The sequence below is a fragment of the Pan troglodytes genome, chromosome 16 (genome assembly GCF_028858775.2).
Source record: "Pan troglodytes isolate AG18354 chromosome 16, NHGRI_mPanTro3-v2.0_pri, whole genome shotgun sequence".
Classification (NCBI taxonomy): domain Eukaryota; kingdom Metazoa; phylum Chordata; class Mammalia; order Primates; family Hominidae; genus Pan; species Pan troglodytes.
The window spans coordinates 80,252,755-80,272,069 of NC_072414.2; the positions used below are offsets into that span (position 1 = coordinate 80,252,755).

Below are 19,315 nucleotides of genomic sequence, written 5' to 3' on the forward strand. Positions count from 1 at the left end.
CCAAGGGCCTAGAGAAGCTTTCACAGAACTCAAGGCTTTCGGGAAGTCAATTCATTTCCTTCTGTCCTTTCTTCCTGGGCCCAGTAACTCAGTGATGCACTGTAATATAATCCAGTACTCAATGATCACCTGGGAAAAAAATGGAAAGACACCCTAAGAGATGGCTCTCTTCACTGGGCCATCAAAGGGCAAATCAGCCGAGACCAACACAGTAATAGACTCGTTTATTTCTCAGAATTTAGTTTGCTGCTTGATATTACCTGCAAGTGTGAGGCAATCACACAATGTCCTTGAGGCTCTAATCCCAGACTTGTCTGAGCACCGTCCACAGGCAGCTCGGCCCATCAGAGGTCCGAAAGAAACCTCCTAACTTGGGCCAGGTATTTTGGTTTCAAATAGTCACCCAGCTCATCTTTAGTGACCCACACATGATGGCCCTTATTCCCAGCCTGGGAAAAGTCTCCAGTTAATAGCAGTGCTTTGAAGAAGAACACCTTGGCTCCGAGGTTACTCTCTGTCCGCACTGCCTGGGGGAACTTGAATGTGTAGTGCCCACAGGGTGCATTTCCTAGGAACTTGGCTTCCATGCTGTTTTCTGAAGAGGGAGGAAAGAAAAATCACAATTGGAAGGTAAGGCTACAGCCATCTGTTTACTCTGGCTCCCAAAATTATAGGGGGTCTCTGCAAGATCTGGCCCTGAGGTAAAATCAATCCCTAGGAATAGGACTAGAGCCATTCCTGAACAGAGCCTCCTCCCCTCTCAATCCAAATGCCTCCTGGCCCATGGAGCCCAGATTCACCGGGCTCACTCCCATGTGCCAAGCTACTGTTTTTAGACTGAAAGTCAGCAACACAGTTACAATCACACCTGGGAGTCAGAGCACCTAGTTCCTACATTCAGCCCAGTCGCTATGTGCTGGCCAATCAGCCCAGTCGCTATCTGCTGGCAAATCAGCCCAGTCCCTATCTGCTGGCGAATCAGCCCAGTTGCTAACTGTTGGCGAATCAGCCCAGTCGCTATCTGCTGGTGAAGGACCAGGACATTTGGTCTGTAAAACAAAGTTCATCCACCTTTAAAACGGGTGTCACCTGGAAAGCATTAAAAAGGACCCCAGTTTTAACTCCTACCAAGTGAAAAAAGGCATAAACAAAGTTAAAGACAAAAACAGATGAGTAGACAGTATCTGTAATCTATAACTAAGGGTTAATAACCCCAATCCAGCATTTCAAATGATGGGGAAATGATGGACTAATTACTAAACGGCATCTGAAGAACTGATTAGCCAGATGGGAAAAACCAAGCTGGATTCCATACTCAGTCCTCACAATAAAATTGATACCATATAGATCAAAGATTTAACAATAGACATTTTAACTTTTCATAAAAAATTTATTCATTCTGGATGGTTGTTTCATGGACATTTAATATTTTCCAATCTTCTCTGTATTTTTTTTTCCCAAGACAGAGTCTCGCTTTGTCACCCAGGCTGGAGTGCAGTCGTGCAATCTTGGTTCACTACAACCTCAGGCTCCTGGGTTCAAAGGATTCTCATGCCTCAGCCTCCTGAGTAGCTGGGATTACAGGCATGTGCCACCACACTCAGCTAATTTTTTTTCTGTACTTTTAGTACAGACAGGGTTTTGCCATGTTGGTCAGGCTGGTCTTGAACTTGTGGCCTCAAGTGATCCGCCTGCCTCGGCCTCCCAAAGTGTGGGGCGTATTTTCTAATTACAATAAAAACATATGAGCATTAGAAGAAAATGCAGGATGCTTTCTTAAACCTTAAGATATTATTTGAGAGGGCAAGGCCTTTCTAAGCAAGAAACAAAATTTTTAAGCCCAAAAAACAGAAGATTTATATTTGTCTACATAAAAATTAAATCTTTCTGCAAGGAAAAATGAAGCACAAAAAAAGTCAAAGAGAAAATGACAAACTAGGAAAAATATTTTCAACACATTCAACAAAGGAATATCTTAAGGTATAAGAAGCACTTAAAAATCAATGCAGATACTCAGGAAGCTGAGGCAGGAGTACTGCTTGAGAATAGGAGTTTAAGGCCAGCCTGGACAACACAGCAAGATTCCATCTCTAAAAGAAAAAAAATCAATGAGAAAAAAAACAACAAATTAAAAAGAAAAATGAACCAAGCACATGAACAGTTAAGCTCACATGAAAATAAATATCACTGGCCCATAAATACATTAAAAGGTGTTCAATCTTATTAATAATTTAAAGAAATAAAGTTAAACAACAACATATATCATTATTGAAGTTCAAAAACTTAACTGTACACTGCTTATGAAGGATAAGGAAAAAACCTGTACTTTCACACATATTTTGGAGGGGTTATAAATTAGTATAAGTGCTATTAATTGGCAAGAGGTGTCAACTTAATTGCACATGCCCTTTGACCTAGCAACTCCAGTTCTAGACTTTTATCCTACCAGATATACTAATTTGCCCATGTGAGCAAATATGAGCATACAAGGATATTCACTGCAGCTTTGTTTGTAAAAACAGACTGGCTAAACAAACTGCAGTACATACATATTATAAAATAGTATGCTGGTGTTAAAAAAAGCTTAAGATAGGTCCTAATAGGCTGACCTGAAAAGATGTTTAAAAGCATATATGAGAAAAAAGGAAGGCACATAACAGTGTATAAATATGTTCCCGTTATATGCAAAAAAAGAAAACAAAACATTTATGCATCTGTATATGCATAGAGAATTTCTGAAGAGATACAGAAAAACACTATTAATAGAGGTTGCTTCTGAAAAAGGAAAATTACATCTTACACTACATTTACTAGACACCGATAATTTTTTTACCACATACGTGAATGGCTTTTCTCATACTAAAAAAAAAAAAACACTACTAGCATTAGATGAAAAATTTATAGTGTGAGCTCACATAAAGTAAAAAACGTTAGCAGTGGGTATCTGTGAGTGGTGGAATTGTATTGGCATATTTCTTTACACTTTCCTGAATTTTCTAAACTTAATCCCATAAATGCATGTTACTTTTCTATAATCTGGAAAAGATGGATTAAAAATATAAACAAATTAAAAAGAAAAAACAGCTTATTACAAAGATGAGCGAACGATCTAAATAGGCAGTTCACAAAAGAAGAAGTACAAACAGCCAATAAACACATGAAGATACTGAATCTCACTAGCAAACAGGAAAATGCTAATCTGAAAGAGATCATCTGACTCACTAGACGAGCAAAATTTTAAAAGCAACTATTTCATGTGTCAGTGAGGTTTAGACAAAGAGGCACTCTCAGACACCACTCCTGGAAAACGTCAATTGTTATATACATTCTGGAGGGCAACTGGGCTGCACTTACCAAAAACTGAAGTCTGCACATCTTTGACCCATTAATTCTACCGCTAGAAATTCCATCTTGCAGAAATACTGGCAGTGTGGAGCCAGAGGGGAGGAAAGGAGCGCACTTTCACTTTTAAATATACAGTATATACTCTTACATTGCTTGAGTTTTTCTTTGCCATTGTATATTATTTGTCAGTTTAGTAAATTTGTAATAAGTCAATACACTATTTTATATGCATCTATTAAACATAAATGTGTGTTTTAATATATTTGATATATTTCCTTTTACATTTACTTATTACAATGGCAATGTTTAAAGGAAAGCATAGTGCTTGGGTAGAACCCCTTTCCTCACTGCAAACAGAAAGGGGAGCTGAGCAAGGATCAGTTGTGAATGTTTGACGTTAAGAGAGGTTGAGCATCTGGACACAATGATCCTCGCAAGAAACTCAGCTGCTGACTCCTATGTGATGGCTGAGGAGACTGAGAAAGCAGCAACCTCCTCTCCTACCATATTCCATTCTGTCTTGATGTCTCTCCTGCAGGCCACACAGGCCCCTTGGGAGAGTCAAGGAGACACACACTGGCTACCAACATTTCGTTAGCAGGTACTTGTGCTGATGGGAGGGCAGGTAAAGTGGCTGTGCACCACCAAATCCATTTAGTCAACATTCAACAAATGCCTATGTGCCAGGTACTTTGCTGAAAGCTAGGATCAGAGAGAGGAACAGATACTGCCTATATGTTTAAGGAAGTCAAAATTCTGACTAGGGAGAAAAATGCGTTAGTAAACAATTATAGTGCAATGGCATAAGTGAAAGAATGTATTCTCCACTAGAACACAAGCTCCTAGGGAGTAGGGTAGTGTCCTGTTCATCACTGAGACTCTATATGTCTGTTGCATAAATGGAATAAGGACACACACCAGTGCTATGGGAGCCTAGAGAGAGGAGTAGCTCTGTCTTCCTGAAGGCTCAGGAAAGGTTTCACCACATAAGGTATAATGTATAAACTGTCTTAAAAACTGAGCAGTCAGGCCAGGAAGGAGTAAAGTATTTCATCAGGGACCAGCAGGCCCCAAAGCAGAGACACATGAAAGACCATATTATTCAAGGAATGCAAAAGGTTTGTTAAGTTAGAACTTGAATTTTACATTAATGAACAGCAAGACGGCAGACTGATGAGACTGGGATCAGGGCAAATAAGATTTGCAGGCCATGCTTGACAGTTAGAATTTTTATTGGAAACCTTTTAAGAATTCCATGCAGAGAAGTGACAAGGGATGTGTGTTTCAGAATGCTCATTTTGGCAGCACTGAAGGGCACTCCACAAAACCAAGGTTAAACTTACTGGGCATCTAATTCAATAGCTCAGTATAGTACTTCTCAACCACTGTAATTTGCTCCCTGGGTAATATCTGGCCATGTCTAGAGATATTTTTGGTTACTGAACTGGGGGTGGGGTCAGGGGATGAGGTAGTGCTACTGGCATCTAGTAGGTAGAGGCCAGAGATACTGCTAAACATCCCATAACACAAAGAATAGCTCCCCACACTTATCCGACCCCAAACACCAATAATGCCAGAGATGGGAAACCCTAGTCTAGTGAGAAGTGAAGAGGGTCACAGCTAAAGCTGTTAGAACAAAGAGGGGACTATTTAGAACAGATCACGAGGGACTCAAGGACTTATGGATGTGGGAATGAGGTCAAGGACAATTCTGAGGTTTCAAGTTGAGTGAACAGATAAGCAGTGATGGCAATAAGCAGTGCTGCAAAGATAAGAAGACAAGCAGGCTGAGAAAATGGTAGAAATATCAATTTTGAATGTACTAAATTTTAAAATCTCAGTGGAACAAAGGATTCTCACCTGGTCTAAAAATAAAAATAAAAAAATAATTTAAAAAATCCTTACCTGGGTTTTTCTGGCTGAAATTTTTATAAACTTCAAAATTTCCATTAACCTTCCCACCCCCACCCTTAATCCAATTCCCCAGTCAGCCTAAAAATCCTCTGGCTGAGTCTGAAGTGAATTTTGTGGAATTTAGAGGAAGGCAGAAAACCCACCTGAGAGTGTGGCCAGGGTTCGTTCAGCTGTTCCTCGAAGGGTCTCCCCAGGCTGCCACTCTGCCTGGGGCAGTATCCAAACATCCTGGTCTCCAAACTTCTCTCTGACTAACAGGACAAGGTTCCTGTCTAGCTTCCGGTTCAGGGATGTTCGGTCATTCTTTTCATCAGCTTCTACAGCAAAGGGGGTCAGAGGAGGTAAGAAGACTGTGATCTGCCAGAACCAAGAAACCTGGAGTTTTACAATCTTCCTTTAAGATCCACAATCCTTGCCCTCAAAGAGCTTAGAACCAAATTACACCTCGACCCATCTCTCTAACTCTGACCTCTTCCAGGGAAGAGTCTCACAATCTTGAGGAAACTAAAAGGTAAGAAATCAAGAGGTAAGCTTCTTTGAACAGCAAACCATATTTTGAGTCTTCAAAAAAGAAACAATGATCATACTAATTCAAACACAACTACTTCATTGGTTTTGATACTATTACTGACTTAACTAGCCCCTACTTTCTCTGTTCTTCAGTCTTCATCTGTGAAACAAGGAAAACAGAACTCAATCTCCCGCTTTAAGAGGGATTTCACATAAAACACAGGAATTAGTGGAAAAAGGCTTCATTTGCCCCACTCTCAGTCTCAAACTTGGAGTTAAACACAGATAACATTCACAAAGTTTAACTGAGAGAAAAGGCTATTCCAATACCCTTACCTCTCACCCGAAAATAAGACAGACTTTTTAAGTCGTATTATGGTAGATGTGAGCAACAAAGAAAAGAATATGAAATTATTTGTTACTTAAAACACAAAGCAGGGGCCAAGCAACTGTCTTTTATTTGGGAATCCAAATACCCCTTTTCCCTTCCTTCTGGCTGGCCTAAAAGGATCACAACCTGTTATGCGAGCTCCAAGTTTGAACTGTAGAAATTTCTGCTCCCACATATCTTCCAAATCTTGCGCCAGCAATATATCCTGTTCATCTTCTTCATCATAAAGGTCAGCTTTCTTCTTTGCCAGTCGCTGGTTTTCATCCAGAGCACGAAGCTCGTGGTCTGAATACAGGCTTCTCTCTATCTCAATCTGGGAAAATTCAAAGGGCAAAAAACTACCTTAATCTGGCAAAATTAAAAGGAAAAAAAAAACAGGAAGAATAAAACAGAGACATGGCACACTTGGCAGGCTCAGAAGTTTATCACCCAACATAACCAGATACACAGTCAAAACACCATGCAGAAAGGAAATGGAGGAAAAAAAAGGTCCTCTGAACTTTGGGCTTGAGTTACATTTGCCAAAAATGTTAGGATGTCACTGGGGGTCAAGAGTGCTACAAAAACAGAGAGCTGGGTTGGGCAATGCCTGCTGACTCACCACAATCCAGTCATGTCAGTCTTTGATCAGAATCTCACTCACCAAGGACTTTCCTGTTCAGGGACTTTCAAGACGTTGTTCCTTCTTCCTAGAATGTTTTTCCTCACATTCTTTCTTCTGGGAGAGTCCTACTCATCTTTCTGATTTCAATTTAAATATGACTGTCTCAGAGAGACATTTCTCATAAAGAGAAAAACCTGTATTCAGAAAGTCTGAGACATTCCTTGACACTCACCATAAAATCAAAATGTGATGTATTTGTTAAACACTCTTATAGTGCCTTGTGTTTTCCTTAACAACACTTATCAGGGTCTGCATTTAGTTGTATGATTATTTGGTTACTGACTGATCCCCTCACTCAACTAGACTGAAGTACTCTGAGAACCAGAGCTACTCCTGCCTTATTCATTACAGCATCTCTATCACTTAACATACTCTCTGATGCATAGTATGGGCACAATGAACATCTGTAGGTTGAGTAACAAATATTTGTCAAGCGAGCGAGTAAATGAATAAATCAAGCAAAAAGCACAGAAGAGAAGTTTATAGTTCTCAACAGACCAAGACAAAAACATCTCGGATTCTGAGGAAACATATCACCCTTCAAACACTTTCTGTAGCGACTTCACACCCTCACAGCCACTATACTGTTTTTGCCCATGCTTCCTCACTTGCCCCTCACACAGATAGCCCCATGAGGTAAAACAGAGTAGGCTTATCATAGGCATCTGACAGATGTGCCCACCGCCTCTTGTATTTCCTTCTTAACATTCATCACATCACAAAGACTTTCTCCCTCCAGACTTGTAAGCTCCTAGTGACACGGACCGATTCTTGTTCACCACAGGATCCCTATTGTGTTGCATGAACAAGAAGTAGAGTATCTCCAAAGAGTTGTCTAAGGTGACAATAAACACGGCCAATGAAAAGAAACCACTTTTTGTTGAACATCTATGTACCAAACCAAGTCAGTAAGGTAGGTACCATTCTGCGGATAAGTACCGTATACTTAAGTTCAGAGAGGTGAAATTACTCCCTCAAAGTCACGCAGAATAAACGTCACTCTGAACCCTGCATCTCAGTCCCACCTGCTGCAGTAGAGACGCCATCTCTTCCTGCAATGGGGTCAACGGCTTGGAGACTACAGGTGGCCGCTGCAGGCACAACGCGCCCAACAAGCGCCATGGGGATCCGTTGCTTGAGGGTGCGGCTGCAAGAGCCAGGCTGCGAGAGCTTAGACTACCGGCCCAGAGCCTCTCGAACCGCCGCCAGCCCCCCGCCACCCCTAACAGCGTCCGCCTTACGGGCGCCGCCATCTTTCGTTCTCCCACAATGCACCGCGGCTCCCAGGGATCCCTCAGCCGCGGGAGCGGCAAACTAGGGGAAAGCTCAGTCCCGGAACTGCTAGAACGAACCATTCGCATATGGAGGGGTGACCCAACATCTCAGAACATTAAAAAAGGGAAAGAATCCCCTGGTGAACTACAGTGAAAGTCTTATTGAGCATTTAAATGGAAATAAAAATATTCAGTGGACCTAATGAAGAGTAGATGACTTTCCCTTCTGTCCCCTCCCCGACAGGCACTCATGGTACCGGCGCCGGCGCGCTGTGACTGTCGCTGCAGACGGAAACTGACTGGGGTCAATTCAAGTCATGCAGGCTGTGAGAAACGTGGGGTCGTGGTTCCTGCGGTCCTGGACTTGGCCCCAGACAGCCGGGTAACAAATGACTGCCCCCTCGAGCCCACCGCCACCTCCAGGACTATGCTCCTACTCGTGTCCCTTGAGCCACCCGGGCCCCAGTGACCGTTAGGCCGTGGCCCTCACCGAGCTTTTCTTCCCAGCAGGGTCGTGGCCAGGACGCCGGCCGGGACCATCTGCACAGGCGCTCGACAGCTCCAGGACGCTGCGGCCAAGCAGAAAGTTGAACAGAACGCGGCTCCCAGCCACACCAAGTTCAGGTGAGCCCCACTTGGACCAGCCCTCTGGAGACCCGCAACCCCTGACTCTTGCCCGACACCCTCCAGAGTCAGAACCAGTGAATTTTCAGCTATGTCACTTGCTATCCGTGGGACCTTATGCAAATAAATCTGAGCCTCAGCCTTCTCATCTAAAAATGCGGATAATGCTGAGAGTGGTTGTCAGAATCAGATGAGCCGTGGTACAGAGTTAAATGTTCAGTGAACATTCGTTAAATCAGTGAGTGAATGTGAGATATCCATAACATGTATCAGCGTTCTTTTCTTCTGAGATGGAGATCTTTTCAGACCAACAACCTTCCCTGCCTCCAAAACAAAATGGGGAGGTGGAGGGCGCTAGCGATGGAACAGATGTTCCTGCACGTCTTACGGATGGTCTAGGGTGGGTTTTGTGCTCAGCCCTAGGAACTGGCATCTTGCTTCCCACCAGTGCCACCACCTCTGTATGCTGTATACACATCCACTTAACTTCACATCCATTTAACAAACATTTACCAAGAATCTACTATGAGTGAGACACCATGCTAGGTGCCGTGAATACAGATACAAAAGATCATTCCTCCCCACAAGTAGTTCACAGTCTTTGAGGGAAGACAAACATGCAAACATTTTAACCATAATCTGCTCAATAGTATAATGGAGGTAAGCATTGGTTGGAAGTATGAAATCATAAGTGTCTAACTCCTGGCCGGGTGCAGTAGCTCCTGCCTTTAATCCCAGCACTTTAGGCGGCCGAGGTGGGCGAATTACTTGAGGTCAGGAGATCGAGACCAACCTGGCCAACATGGCGAAACCCCGTCTCCACTAAAAGCACAAAAACTAGCCAGGCGTGATGGCTGGCACCTGTAATCCCAGCCACTCAGGAGGCTGAAGTAGAAGAATCGCATGAACCCAGGGAGCGGAGGTTGCAGTGAGCCAAGATCACGCCACTGTACTCCAGCCTGGGTGACAGATTGAGACTCTGTCTCAAAGAAAAAAAAAAAAAAGAATAAGTGTCTCATTCCTGAGGAAATCAGGCAAGACCATGGAGAAAAGAACATGGAGCTCAGAAGTGAATGGGAGTTCATCTGGACAAGTTGAAGTGGGTCATTGGAGACAAAGGTAACCATCTGTGTAAAGGCATGTGGTATGAAAAAACATGGTGTGTTCAGGTGTGTATGTGATGGCAGATGAGGCCAACAAGACAAGAAGGAATCAGAATGCCAGGGGTCTTGTCTGTCACACTGGAGCTTTTACGCTGTCCCCACTGAAGGCAGTGAGGAGGTGCTGAAAGCATCTAAACCAAGATTCTGTTGTAGTCATTTCTTCAACAATGCCAGGCACTGTTCAGAGTGTTGGGGATATATCCCTGACCAAACAGACAAAAAGCCCTGCCCTCATAGAACGTAAATTCCAGTGGGTAGAAGACAGTAAATAGAAAACAAGTAAAATGTAGGAGTATAACGGTTGGAAAGGGGAAGTGGGGGTCAAGCAGGCCTGCATAGCCACATTCTGTAGGACTTTGTAGGCCGTTGTGAGGACTTCAGCTTTTACTGTGAATGAAATGGCAGGCCAATGGAAATTGCTGAATAAAGGGTTGACATGATCTTGCTGACAAGGTCTTGTAAGCTCTTTGGCTGCTGTGTTGATATTAAACCATAGGAGAGCAAGAATGGAAGCTGGGAAAAGTCCTCTAAGCAGTTAGAAGACTACTGAAATAATCCAGACAAGAAACAATGGTGGCTTGGACCATGGTTATTGCCATGGAGGTATTATAAATGGTCTGACATATTTTGAAGGTAGAACAAGCAGGATTTGTTAATATACAGTGTGAGAAAAAGGAGCGAAGGAAGACCCCAAATTTTTTTGGCCTAAACAACTGGAAAGACGGAGTTGTCATTGATTAAGATGGGGAAGACTGCAGGAGTTTGGATGGGAGTTGTTAAGGTTGAGATTCTTAATAAACATTCAAGTGGAGATACAATGTAGACCATTAGAAATGGAGCTCAAGGGCCGGGCGCGGTGGCTCACACCTGTAATCCCAGCACTTTGGGAGGCCGAGGCAGGCGGATCACCAGGTCAGGCATTTTAGACCAACCTGACCAACATGGTGAAACCCCGTCTCTACTAAAAATACAAAAATTAGCCAGGTGTGGTGGCGTGGGTCTATAATCCCAGCTACCCAGGATGCTGAGGCAGGAGAATCACTTGAACCCCGGAGACGGAGGTTGCAGTGAGCCAAGATCGTGCCACTGCAGTCCAGCCTGGACGAGACTCCATCTCAAAAAAACAAACAAACAAAAAAAGAAATGGAGTTCAAGAGTCAGACTTCAGACTTTAGCTAGAGATATACAGTTGGGAGACATCATAGAGATGATATTTAAAACCATGAGATGACAAAATCATTAATACCATAAATGTAGATGAAGAGAAGAGGTCCAAGGACTGAACCCTGGGGCGCTTTCACATTTAGAGATTTGGGAGACTAGGAAGAACCATCAGAAGAGACAAGGAACTTCCAGAGAGGTAATAGGAAAACCAGGAGAGAGCATTTGTTTTTTAATTTGGCTCAAGGTGGGGAGATCAGCTGTGTCAAATGCTGCTGATGTGATAGGTTGCTAGATCAATAACAGAATTGCCTATTACATTTAGTAATGTGGAGTTAGTTGGATTAAAGCATTTTTGGTGGAGTGGTAGAGGCTAATATCTGATTGAAATGGGTTCAAGGAGAATAGAAGCAGAGGATAGGAAGAAACAGCAAGTATAGTCAGTACCTTAAAGTTCCTTAAGAGGGCTCTGCTATAAGGGAATAGAGAAATGGACAATAGCTCCCAGGAGGTGGGTTCAAGAGGTTTTCGAGGGTTGTTCTGTTATTTTTTCAGTTTGGAACATAACAATATGTTTTGCCATTGGGAGCAGTGCAGTATAGAGGGGAAAAAACAAGTGATACTGGAGTGGAAACATTGCGGGAACAGTGTCCTTCAGGGGCTAATACACAAGTGGAGCACTGTAACAGGAGAGAGCGCAAAGGCTGTGGGCACAGATGTTCAGTAGTGGGAGCTGGGAGAAAGTCTGATTGCTTCTATTCCCCTGTGGAGGTCATCCGCTCAGCAATGAGGAAGCAGGGAGTTGGAGGTTAGAGGAGACAAAAGAAGCTATAAAAGAGTCATCTAGGAGAATGGAAGGATAATTGAACAGGGTATGTGCTGTATGATTGCGAGGCAGTTCTAATCACTTCTAAGGTCAAACCCACAGGAAAGAATATAGTTGTAAACTTTGAATACCAATGTGTTTTTGTTTTGCCTTTTAAAATACCTCTAGAAAAGCAGGTAGGGCTGGGGCGAGAGTAGTCCTTAGATTATAATATAATTTCTAAAATGGAATCTATTGTATTTCAAGTGGCTGTGGTGGGTACAAACATGAATCTGATATGTGTGTGTAGGCCTAGAGGAACAGCAAGTTTATTTCCAGCTCCATTGCTGAAGGATGATTGTGTGTGTTCAAATTTTAAAAAGCACAGCTTGGTGAGCAAAGCTCTAGACTGAGACAGATCTACTAGGTCCAAGGCTTGGCTTCTCTTGCTAACCCTATTTCCCTATTGGTACCTAATTTTCACCATCTGAAAATAAAAATCCTTATTTTCCTTAAGGATTTCTTAAGGCATTCTTAATTGTATTAATAAGTTAACTTATTAGAGATGATAAGTTAGATGATAACTTAGCTAGAAATAGCCAGAAGACAGCTTGGACTAAGACAGTGGAAGATCTTGAACGCAACACAATGTGTTCACATCTGATTCTATTGGGACATTTGAAACATTGATTTCCATACCCCATCCAGAAAGTTCAGGGTGAAGCTTAAACATCTGTATGCTTCACAGCTGACTGATGTTCAGCCTGCATTGAAAACCACTGGTCTAGGGTAGAGGTTGGCAAACTATGGTCGACTGGGCAAATCTGGCCAATTGCCTGTTTTTGTAAGTAAAGTTTTATTGGAACACAGCCTATTAATTTACTGTTGTCTGTACCTGTTTTTGGGATATAGTGGAAGAGTTTAGTAATTGGGACAGAGACCTGTTGGCCCGCAAAGCCCAGTATATTTACTATCTGGCCCTTTACAGAAAAAGTTTGCTGTCCTTTATTCTAGGGGATTCTGGGTTTTTTTTAATGGTAATGATATGAGTATTATTTTTGTCTCATTTTTTGCAATGTAGAGTCCAGATATTGTCTATGGTTGATGAAATAAGAAACAGAGGTTTGACTGTATTTTTTAAATTGTGGGAAGAGGAACCTACAAAGGATCTGAAAATAATGAACACGGGTATACCTGCAGGGACAAGGAAGATGGGGAGTATGCATGAAAATCCCTTCTCATAGCGGAAAGTCCCCAGATGTGTCTGAAGTCAGCAAGTCAAGAAACAGCATCATAAACACAGCAGTCACACATGCAGTGGTGGCACCAGAAGGACTGAAAAGGAATGGTGGGGGCAGCCACTTCAGAAGCAGCAGGGGGCACAGAGCTGTTATTTTTTAACCATGTGGTGTATTTCTTTGATTTTTAAAAAGTCGAGACAATTTTAAATAAAATCTTTCTTCTAATTGCAGCATTTACCCTCCCATTCCAGGAGAGGAGAGCTCTCTGAGGTGGGCAGGAAAGAAATTTGAGGAGATCCCAATCGCACACATTAAAGCATCCCACAACAAGTAAGTGGGAAGGGAAACACTGGGTAGGTCTAGCGTGAGATTCTTCCCACTTCACAGGGAAAGTCAGGCTTGGCCCTGAATACCCCGGGGTAGAAGTGAGGGTGCTAAGTGCTGCATGATGGCGCTAATGTAGGGCACCGTCTTCCTCCTCACTTGAGGAACCACCTGCCATCTTACACAAGTTTCATAAAAATGTGAAATAGGGTGGGCATATCCTAGTTATAAGAATTCTTTGCTTTCCTTGAGAATAGTGTTTCCTGGTTTTGCTCAAGAGTTGGAAGGAGTGTATGAGGGGCATATGGTCCCACCATGAAGGTGTTTATTAAGTGTTGCTGATAGGGAATGGATGATATATAAATTAAAAGATATGATTCAAGATATTAATATGATTTATTAATACACTAACCAGAATCTAGACCTCTAAATAGATATTGTCCCTTTAAAGTACTCACCACTCTGGGCCACTGTGCACTGGCCTCCACCTTGTAGAGCTAAATGTGGATGGTGAGTTTAAAGTGACAAGACTAGTGTTCTTGTGTGGCTTACAGACGGGGACAGTGCCAAGGGAATTCCCAAACATATGCTGCCAACAGAAGCATTGCTGGTATTAGTGACAACTTTACAGGTTGGCCCCCACTTGGAAATGAGATCAGTATTTGGTCACAGCCAACCACCCAGCAATTTAGAGGCCAGCACAAGAGACTACAGTCATGGGCTAAAGTGTGTGGCACAGATGAAATGCTATAGGATTCACTTCAGCATTTGTCAGACAAATGTAAAGTGGCAGCAATTGGATTTCTTTTTCTTCCCCTCAGACTAATAAGGACATAGGCTAACTGCATTTAAGTGTCTATGGTCTACTCTATACAGCACTGTTTAGGCTGTCACAGAGACAAGCAATTATGCATCTATTCAATATGGAAAACCCTAGAAACTCTGGTAGGGGGAATGTCAGAGCCATAGCCAGGATAACAAGTGGATGGCCCAAGCCTGGGGCTGACTCCAGCAGGCCTCCCCTTCAGTCACTTCTCCTGCCTCCTTCTGTGAGCTCTCAGAGCTCTCCAGACCAGAAATAGGGTGATGATGACTAAAGGGGAAATCAAAAGCATATCTGAGGATTTCTTAAGGCATTCTTAATTGTATTAATAAGTTAACTTATTAGAGATGATTAAGAAAAAGTTGTGGGTGGATGCAGTGGCTCACACCTATAATCCCAGCACTTTGGGAGGATCACTTGAGGCCAGGAATTTAAGATCAGCCTGGGCAACACAGTGAGACCCAGTCTCTACAGAAATACAAAAATTAGCCAGGCGTGGTGGCATGCACCTGTAGTCCCAGCTACTTGGGAGGCTGAGGTGGGAGGATGGCTTGAGCCCAGGAGTTGGAGGCTGCAGTGAGCTATGATTGTGCCACTGCACTTCCAGCCTGGGCAACAGAGTGAGACCCTGTCTCACAAAAAAAGAAAAAAGAAAAAAAGAGAAAAGTTTTACTTGTTTAAAATAATTTTTGATCATGGAATATAGTGTCATAAGCATCAAAAGTATCCAATATGAGGCCGGGCGAGGTGGCTCATGCCTGTAATCCCAACACTTTGGGGGGCCAAGGCGGGCAGATCACCTGAGGTCAGGAGTTCAAGACCGGCCTGCCCAACATGGAGAAACCCCGTCTCTACTAAAAATACAAAATTAGCCAGGCATGGTGGTGCATGCCTGTAATCCCAGCTACTCTGAAGGCTGAGGCAGAAGAATCGCTTGAACCCGGGAGGCAGAGGTTACTGTGAGCCAAGATCGTGCCATTGCACTCCAGCCTGGGCAACAAGAGCAAAACTCCATCTCAAAAAAAAAAGTAGCCAATATGGTAATATTGCTAATATTTTTTTAAGAGTCCTTCTTTTAGAGCTATGTACTGAAATATTTACAGACAAAATGATAGGTCTGGGATTTGCTTCAAAATAATCCATTGGTGAGGGGAGTGGGGTGGGAATAAGGTTTATAGATGAAACTGAATTGGATATGAGTTGATAATTGTTGAAGCTGGTTGATGAGTCCATCAGATTTCTTATGTTATTCTCTTCACTTTTGTGTATATTTAAACCTTTCCCCAATACAGTCATTTTCTGGGTGATACTTAACTAACTACTCTCAGATTATGGAGCGCTCTTTAAATTATGTGACTTACCAGTTTTCAGTCAGGTTTAGGGGAGAATTCTGACCTTTCCTGATACTTCCTGTAGGAGTTCAAAACATGTTCATCTGAGAAGCTCAAAGTAGAAGCTTTGAGTAGAACTGAATTCCTTTTTCTTTCTCACCCAGGCTTCTAGGGGCATAGATTAGCTCTCTCTTATTTCCCTGAAGAAGAGTTGTATCCTATGTGCTTCTTCTACTTTTCTCAGCACACAGATCCAGGTAGTCTCTGCTAGTAATGAGCCCCTTGCCTTTGCTTCCTGTGGCACAGAGGGATTTCGGAATGCCAAGAAGGGCACAGGCATCGCAGCACAGACAGCAGGCATAGCCGCAGCGGCGGTAAGTGTGTGTTCCTTCTGCTTCCCTCTAGTGTGTGTTTGCTTTCTGCATGGCTCATCACTGGGTGGAGAAGCCTCACTATACTACCCATTCAGAAGCAAGGGTTTGTCATGGCAGCTTTGATGCCCTGATTGGAGCATTGGTTTGAAAAGGTTTAGTGAAAGGCTCCTCTTTTTTCTTTCTCTCAGCTTCATTAGAGGTGAAGCCCCTGTTGGTTCATTCTAGGATGTAAGAGCCAAGATACCAAAGGCTTGAGAACCAAAGACCCCCCAATTTAAAAACCGTTAGCCAGGTCTGGTGGCACCTGCCTGTAGTTCCAGCTACTTGGGAGGCTGAGGCTGGATGACTTGAGCCCAAGAGTTTGAGGCTGCAGTGAACTATGATCTCACCACTGCACTAAAGCCTGGGCAACAGAGAGAGACCCTGTCTCCAAAATAAATTAAAAATAGGCCAGGCGCGATGGCTCACAGTTGTAATCCCAGCACTTTGGGAGGCCAAGGCAGGCGTAAGAGATCGAGACCATCCTGGCCAACATGGTGAAACCCCATCTCTACTAAAAATAGAAAAATTAGCTGGGCGTGGTGGTGCGCGCCTGTAGTCCCAGGTACTCGGGAGGCTGAGGCAGGAGAATCACTTGAACCCAGGAAGTGGAGGTTGCAGTGACTCGAGATCACACCACTGCACTCCAGCCTGGTGACAGAGCGAGACTCCATCTCAAGAAAAAAAATAAAAATAAAGACCAGTGGTTTGGGGTTGGGAGAGATATGATAGTCTATTTGGAGAGGACATAGTATCGTGGGGACTCATGCAATAGCAATACCAGTTCCAGTGTGAACTGTCGTAGACCTTTTTTAGAAGCAAATTGGCAAGGTGCTGCTATTGGTATAGTTATTGAGCATCTACATGTGCCAGACACTTTACATTCATTATCTTGAATCTTCAGAGACCCTCGGTATTATCCACATTTTCATAAGCCAATTGAGATTCAGAGTGTGTGACTTGCCCAGAGCCATGCACCGATTCAGTTCACTGATCGGAACCCAGATTGGTCTGGGACCAAAGCCTGCACAATTTCTACTATAGTACAGGCCTTACAAATGTTCAGACTCTGCCAAACCAGATGTATTTCCTGAAGGAAAACCTTGACCTTCAAACAAGGGAAGGCACCCCAAAATATTGATTGCATGTACTATCATCAGAAATCAAAATGCTGTAAATGCCCAACCATGGACAGATCATATACTATGAAAAGAAGTATGTCACTGTTCACAGTGGCTTCTGCATGGTGAGTCATGAATGGTTTCTGTATATTTTCCCATTTTTACAATGAACTGCCTTTATTATCAAGAAAGAAAATTTTAACTCTAACTGCTTAGAGATTTTAAATGATAATACTTTTAAAGTGGGTATTTAGGTTCAGCCTTGAAGCCTAGGGTGGCGCCTCATGGTCTGAAATTCTGCATTTGCCCACCTGAGAAAAACCTGAGCAATATTTAGAAATTTCCATTAGGTGGCGGTGCTGTCCTAGGCTAAACAGATCACAGTCACGTGAATTCTGCAACCTGCCAAATTCTGTGGTCTCTGCTGGCGCCTGTCCTCCACTATAGCCATCTGCCCTTTGCCTCCCTGTTTACTTCTCTGGATGCCCTTTCCCTGAGCTCACACACCCCTTGCTCTAGGAGGCAGTAGCAAGAGATTTGGATGCAGTAGTTCTCTCTCCGGGGCACTAACCACTCATTGCTTCTCTCCAGAGAGCTAAACAAAAGGGCGTGATCCACATCCGAGTTGTGGTGAAAGGCCTGGGGCCAGGACGCTTGGTAAGTTACAGTGATTTCCATAGTGTACTTGCCTCCTAGCAAGTGGGAGAATTTGGGGCTTGAGAGCAGAGTGCAGGGAGAGTAGAAAACACCTTTTAGTGGATTTCCATGTTTGCTTGAAGTTCCCGTCTGTTGTTTCTATAATTGAGCAAGCCTAGATCACTTAGTATAATTCATCAGACACTGAGTGCCTGCTGCGTGCCACGCACTGGGAATGGGAAGGTGGTTCCTGGGGGAACTGTCACAAACAAATCCCTCAGGACAGACTGGTGAGCGCAGTGGTAAAGCATGTGCCCAGATCGCTGGGAGCCCATCAGGGGATCCCGAATCTAGCAGGGATAATCTTTCCTGATGATCATTAGCACAGATAATCTTTAGCTTCCTCAAAGAGGTGACATCTCTCTGACTTTGCAGGAATAATGAGGTATCAGGGAGGTGGAGGCACAGCAGGTAGTGGGGGACATTGCAGGCAGAGAAAACTGCCTGAGTAAGCTACAGAAGTATGATACCCAAGGTGTGCCAAGGTCTACAAGAAGTCTTTGTTCGCAGATCGTAAAGTGCAAAGTGGAAAGTGGTGGGTACGATTTGAGAGGGGAACAGTGTGAAAACCTGGTGAAAGGGTTTGGGTGGAGACCTTTGTGAGAGTAGAATAGGATTGGGATTATAGGTATCAAAGCCAGTGAGCATCTCACCCCTCCCTTCCCTTCTCTACGCCACCCTGTCCCTCTCCGAACCCTGCCTGGAGACACTGGATCATCATTTCTGGGACCATGTCATTCTACTTTTCCTTCTGTTCCTTCCAGTCTGCCATGCACGGACTGATCATGGGCGGCCTGGAAGTGATCTCAATCACAGACAACACCCCAATCCCACACAATGGATGTCGTCCCAGGAAGGCTCGGAAGCTGTGATGGGAAGGAAGCCTGCACTTGGTCCTGACCTCAAGCCTCAGCTCCAGTGGGACCTTGTAAAATGCTCCCTGTCAGAGCTCTCCAGAATATGCTTGTTGGAGAGCCTTCAGGCAGTAAGGGAGAGTTTTGCCTCCTTACACAGTGGCCTTTGCTTGCACCTCCAGCTGGAGATGGGTGTGCCCCAGAAGTAAGCTTTGCATCTCACAAGAGGGGAGCTACAGGGGCAGCCGTGGCCTAGGCCCAAACTCTGCTCTGAGAAAATAAATATCTGTACCATCTGTCATAATTTTGAGATTTTTGCTTTCAGAGTTACGTAATTCCTACTTCCTCTTGAAAAAGAGAGTGTGAAATGAGGTGAGACCTCAGATGAAAGTAAAATATAAATGTGAGTTGCTATTTACCAGACACTTCTGGTTTCAGATATTTCTTTTCTAGCCCCTTACCCAAGATTTCTAGAGCTAATCCTAGCAACTTTTCTTATTAATGACTTATAATTTGGCCCCAAATTGGAGCTTTTTGCCACCTACCTCTGGATTCTGATGGATTTCGCCATTATGGGCATGTTTAAAGTTAGCCCTAAACACAGGATTTTCTACAAGTGGACAGTCAAACTCCCCACACTAAAGTGGCAGTCATCGTTTAC

General features: G+C 43.5%; 2 protein-coding genes across 8 annotated transcripts; one reads left to right on the forward strand and one right to left on the reverse strand.

Annotated features, from left to right (window-relative positions):
• Window positions 1–209: 209 nt before the first annotated feature.
• Window positions 210–8,137, reverse strand: MRPL46 (mitochondrial ribosomal protein L46). Of its 2 annotated transcripts, none has more exons than XM_510572.7 (4): window positions 7,850–8,137; window positions 6,287–6,473; window positions 5,403–5,576; window positions 210–595 (listed from the first exon to the last, which is right to left on the reverse strand). In XM_510572.7, exons 1-4 carry the CDS (start codon window positions 8,075–8,077, stop codon window positions 345–347), a joined length of 840 nt encoding a protein of 279 aa, XP_510572.4. In that variant the 5' UTR covers window positions 8,078–8,137; the 3' UTR covers window positions 210–344. The 2 variants fall into 2 exon arrangements, with proteins under 2 accessions (XP_510572.4, XP_009428058.1); XM_009429783.4 differs by having other exon boundaries at window positions 5,403–5,573; window positions 7,850–8,113.
• Window positions 8,110–18,958, forward strand: MRPS11 (mitochondrial ribosomal protein S11). 6 transcript variants are annotated; one of them, XM_009429786.4, is made up of 7 exons: window positions 8,110–8,238; window positions 8,343–8,480; window positions 8,609–8,722; window positions 13,324–13,422; window positions 15,815–15,944; window positions 17,696–17,761; window positions 18,565–18,958. In XM_009429786.4, exons 2-7 carry the CDS (start codon window positions 8,416–8,418, stop codon window positions 18,670–18,672), a joined length of 582 nt encoding a protein of 193 aa, XP_009428061.1. In that variant the 5' UTR covers window positions 8,110–8,238; window positions 8,343–8,415; the 3' UTR covers window positions 18,673–18,958. The 6 variants fall into 6 exon arrangements, with proteins under 6 accessions (XP_009428061.1, XP_063650392.1, XP_003314911.1 ...); XM_063794322.1 differs by having other exon boundaries at window positions 8,121–8,238; window positions 8,606–8,722; XM_003314863.6 differs by having other exon boundaries at window positions 8,141–8,480; window positions 8,606–8,722.
• Window positions 18,959–19,315: the final 357 nt, after the last annotated feature.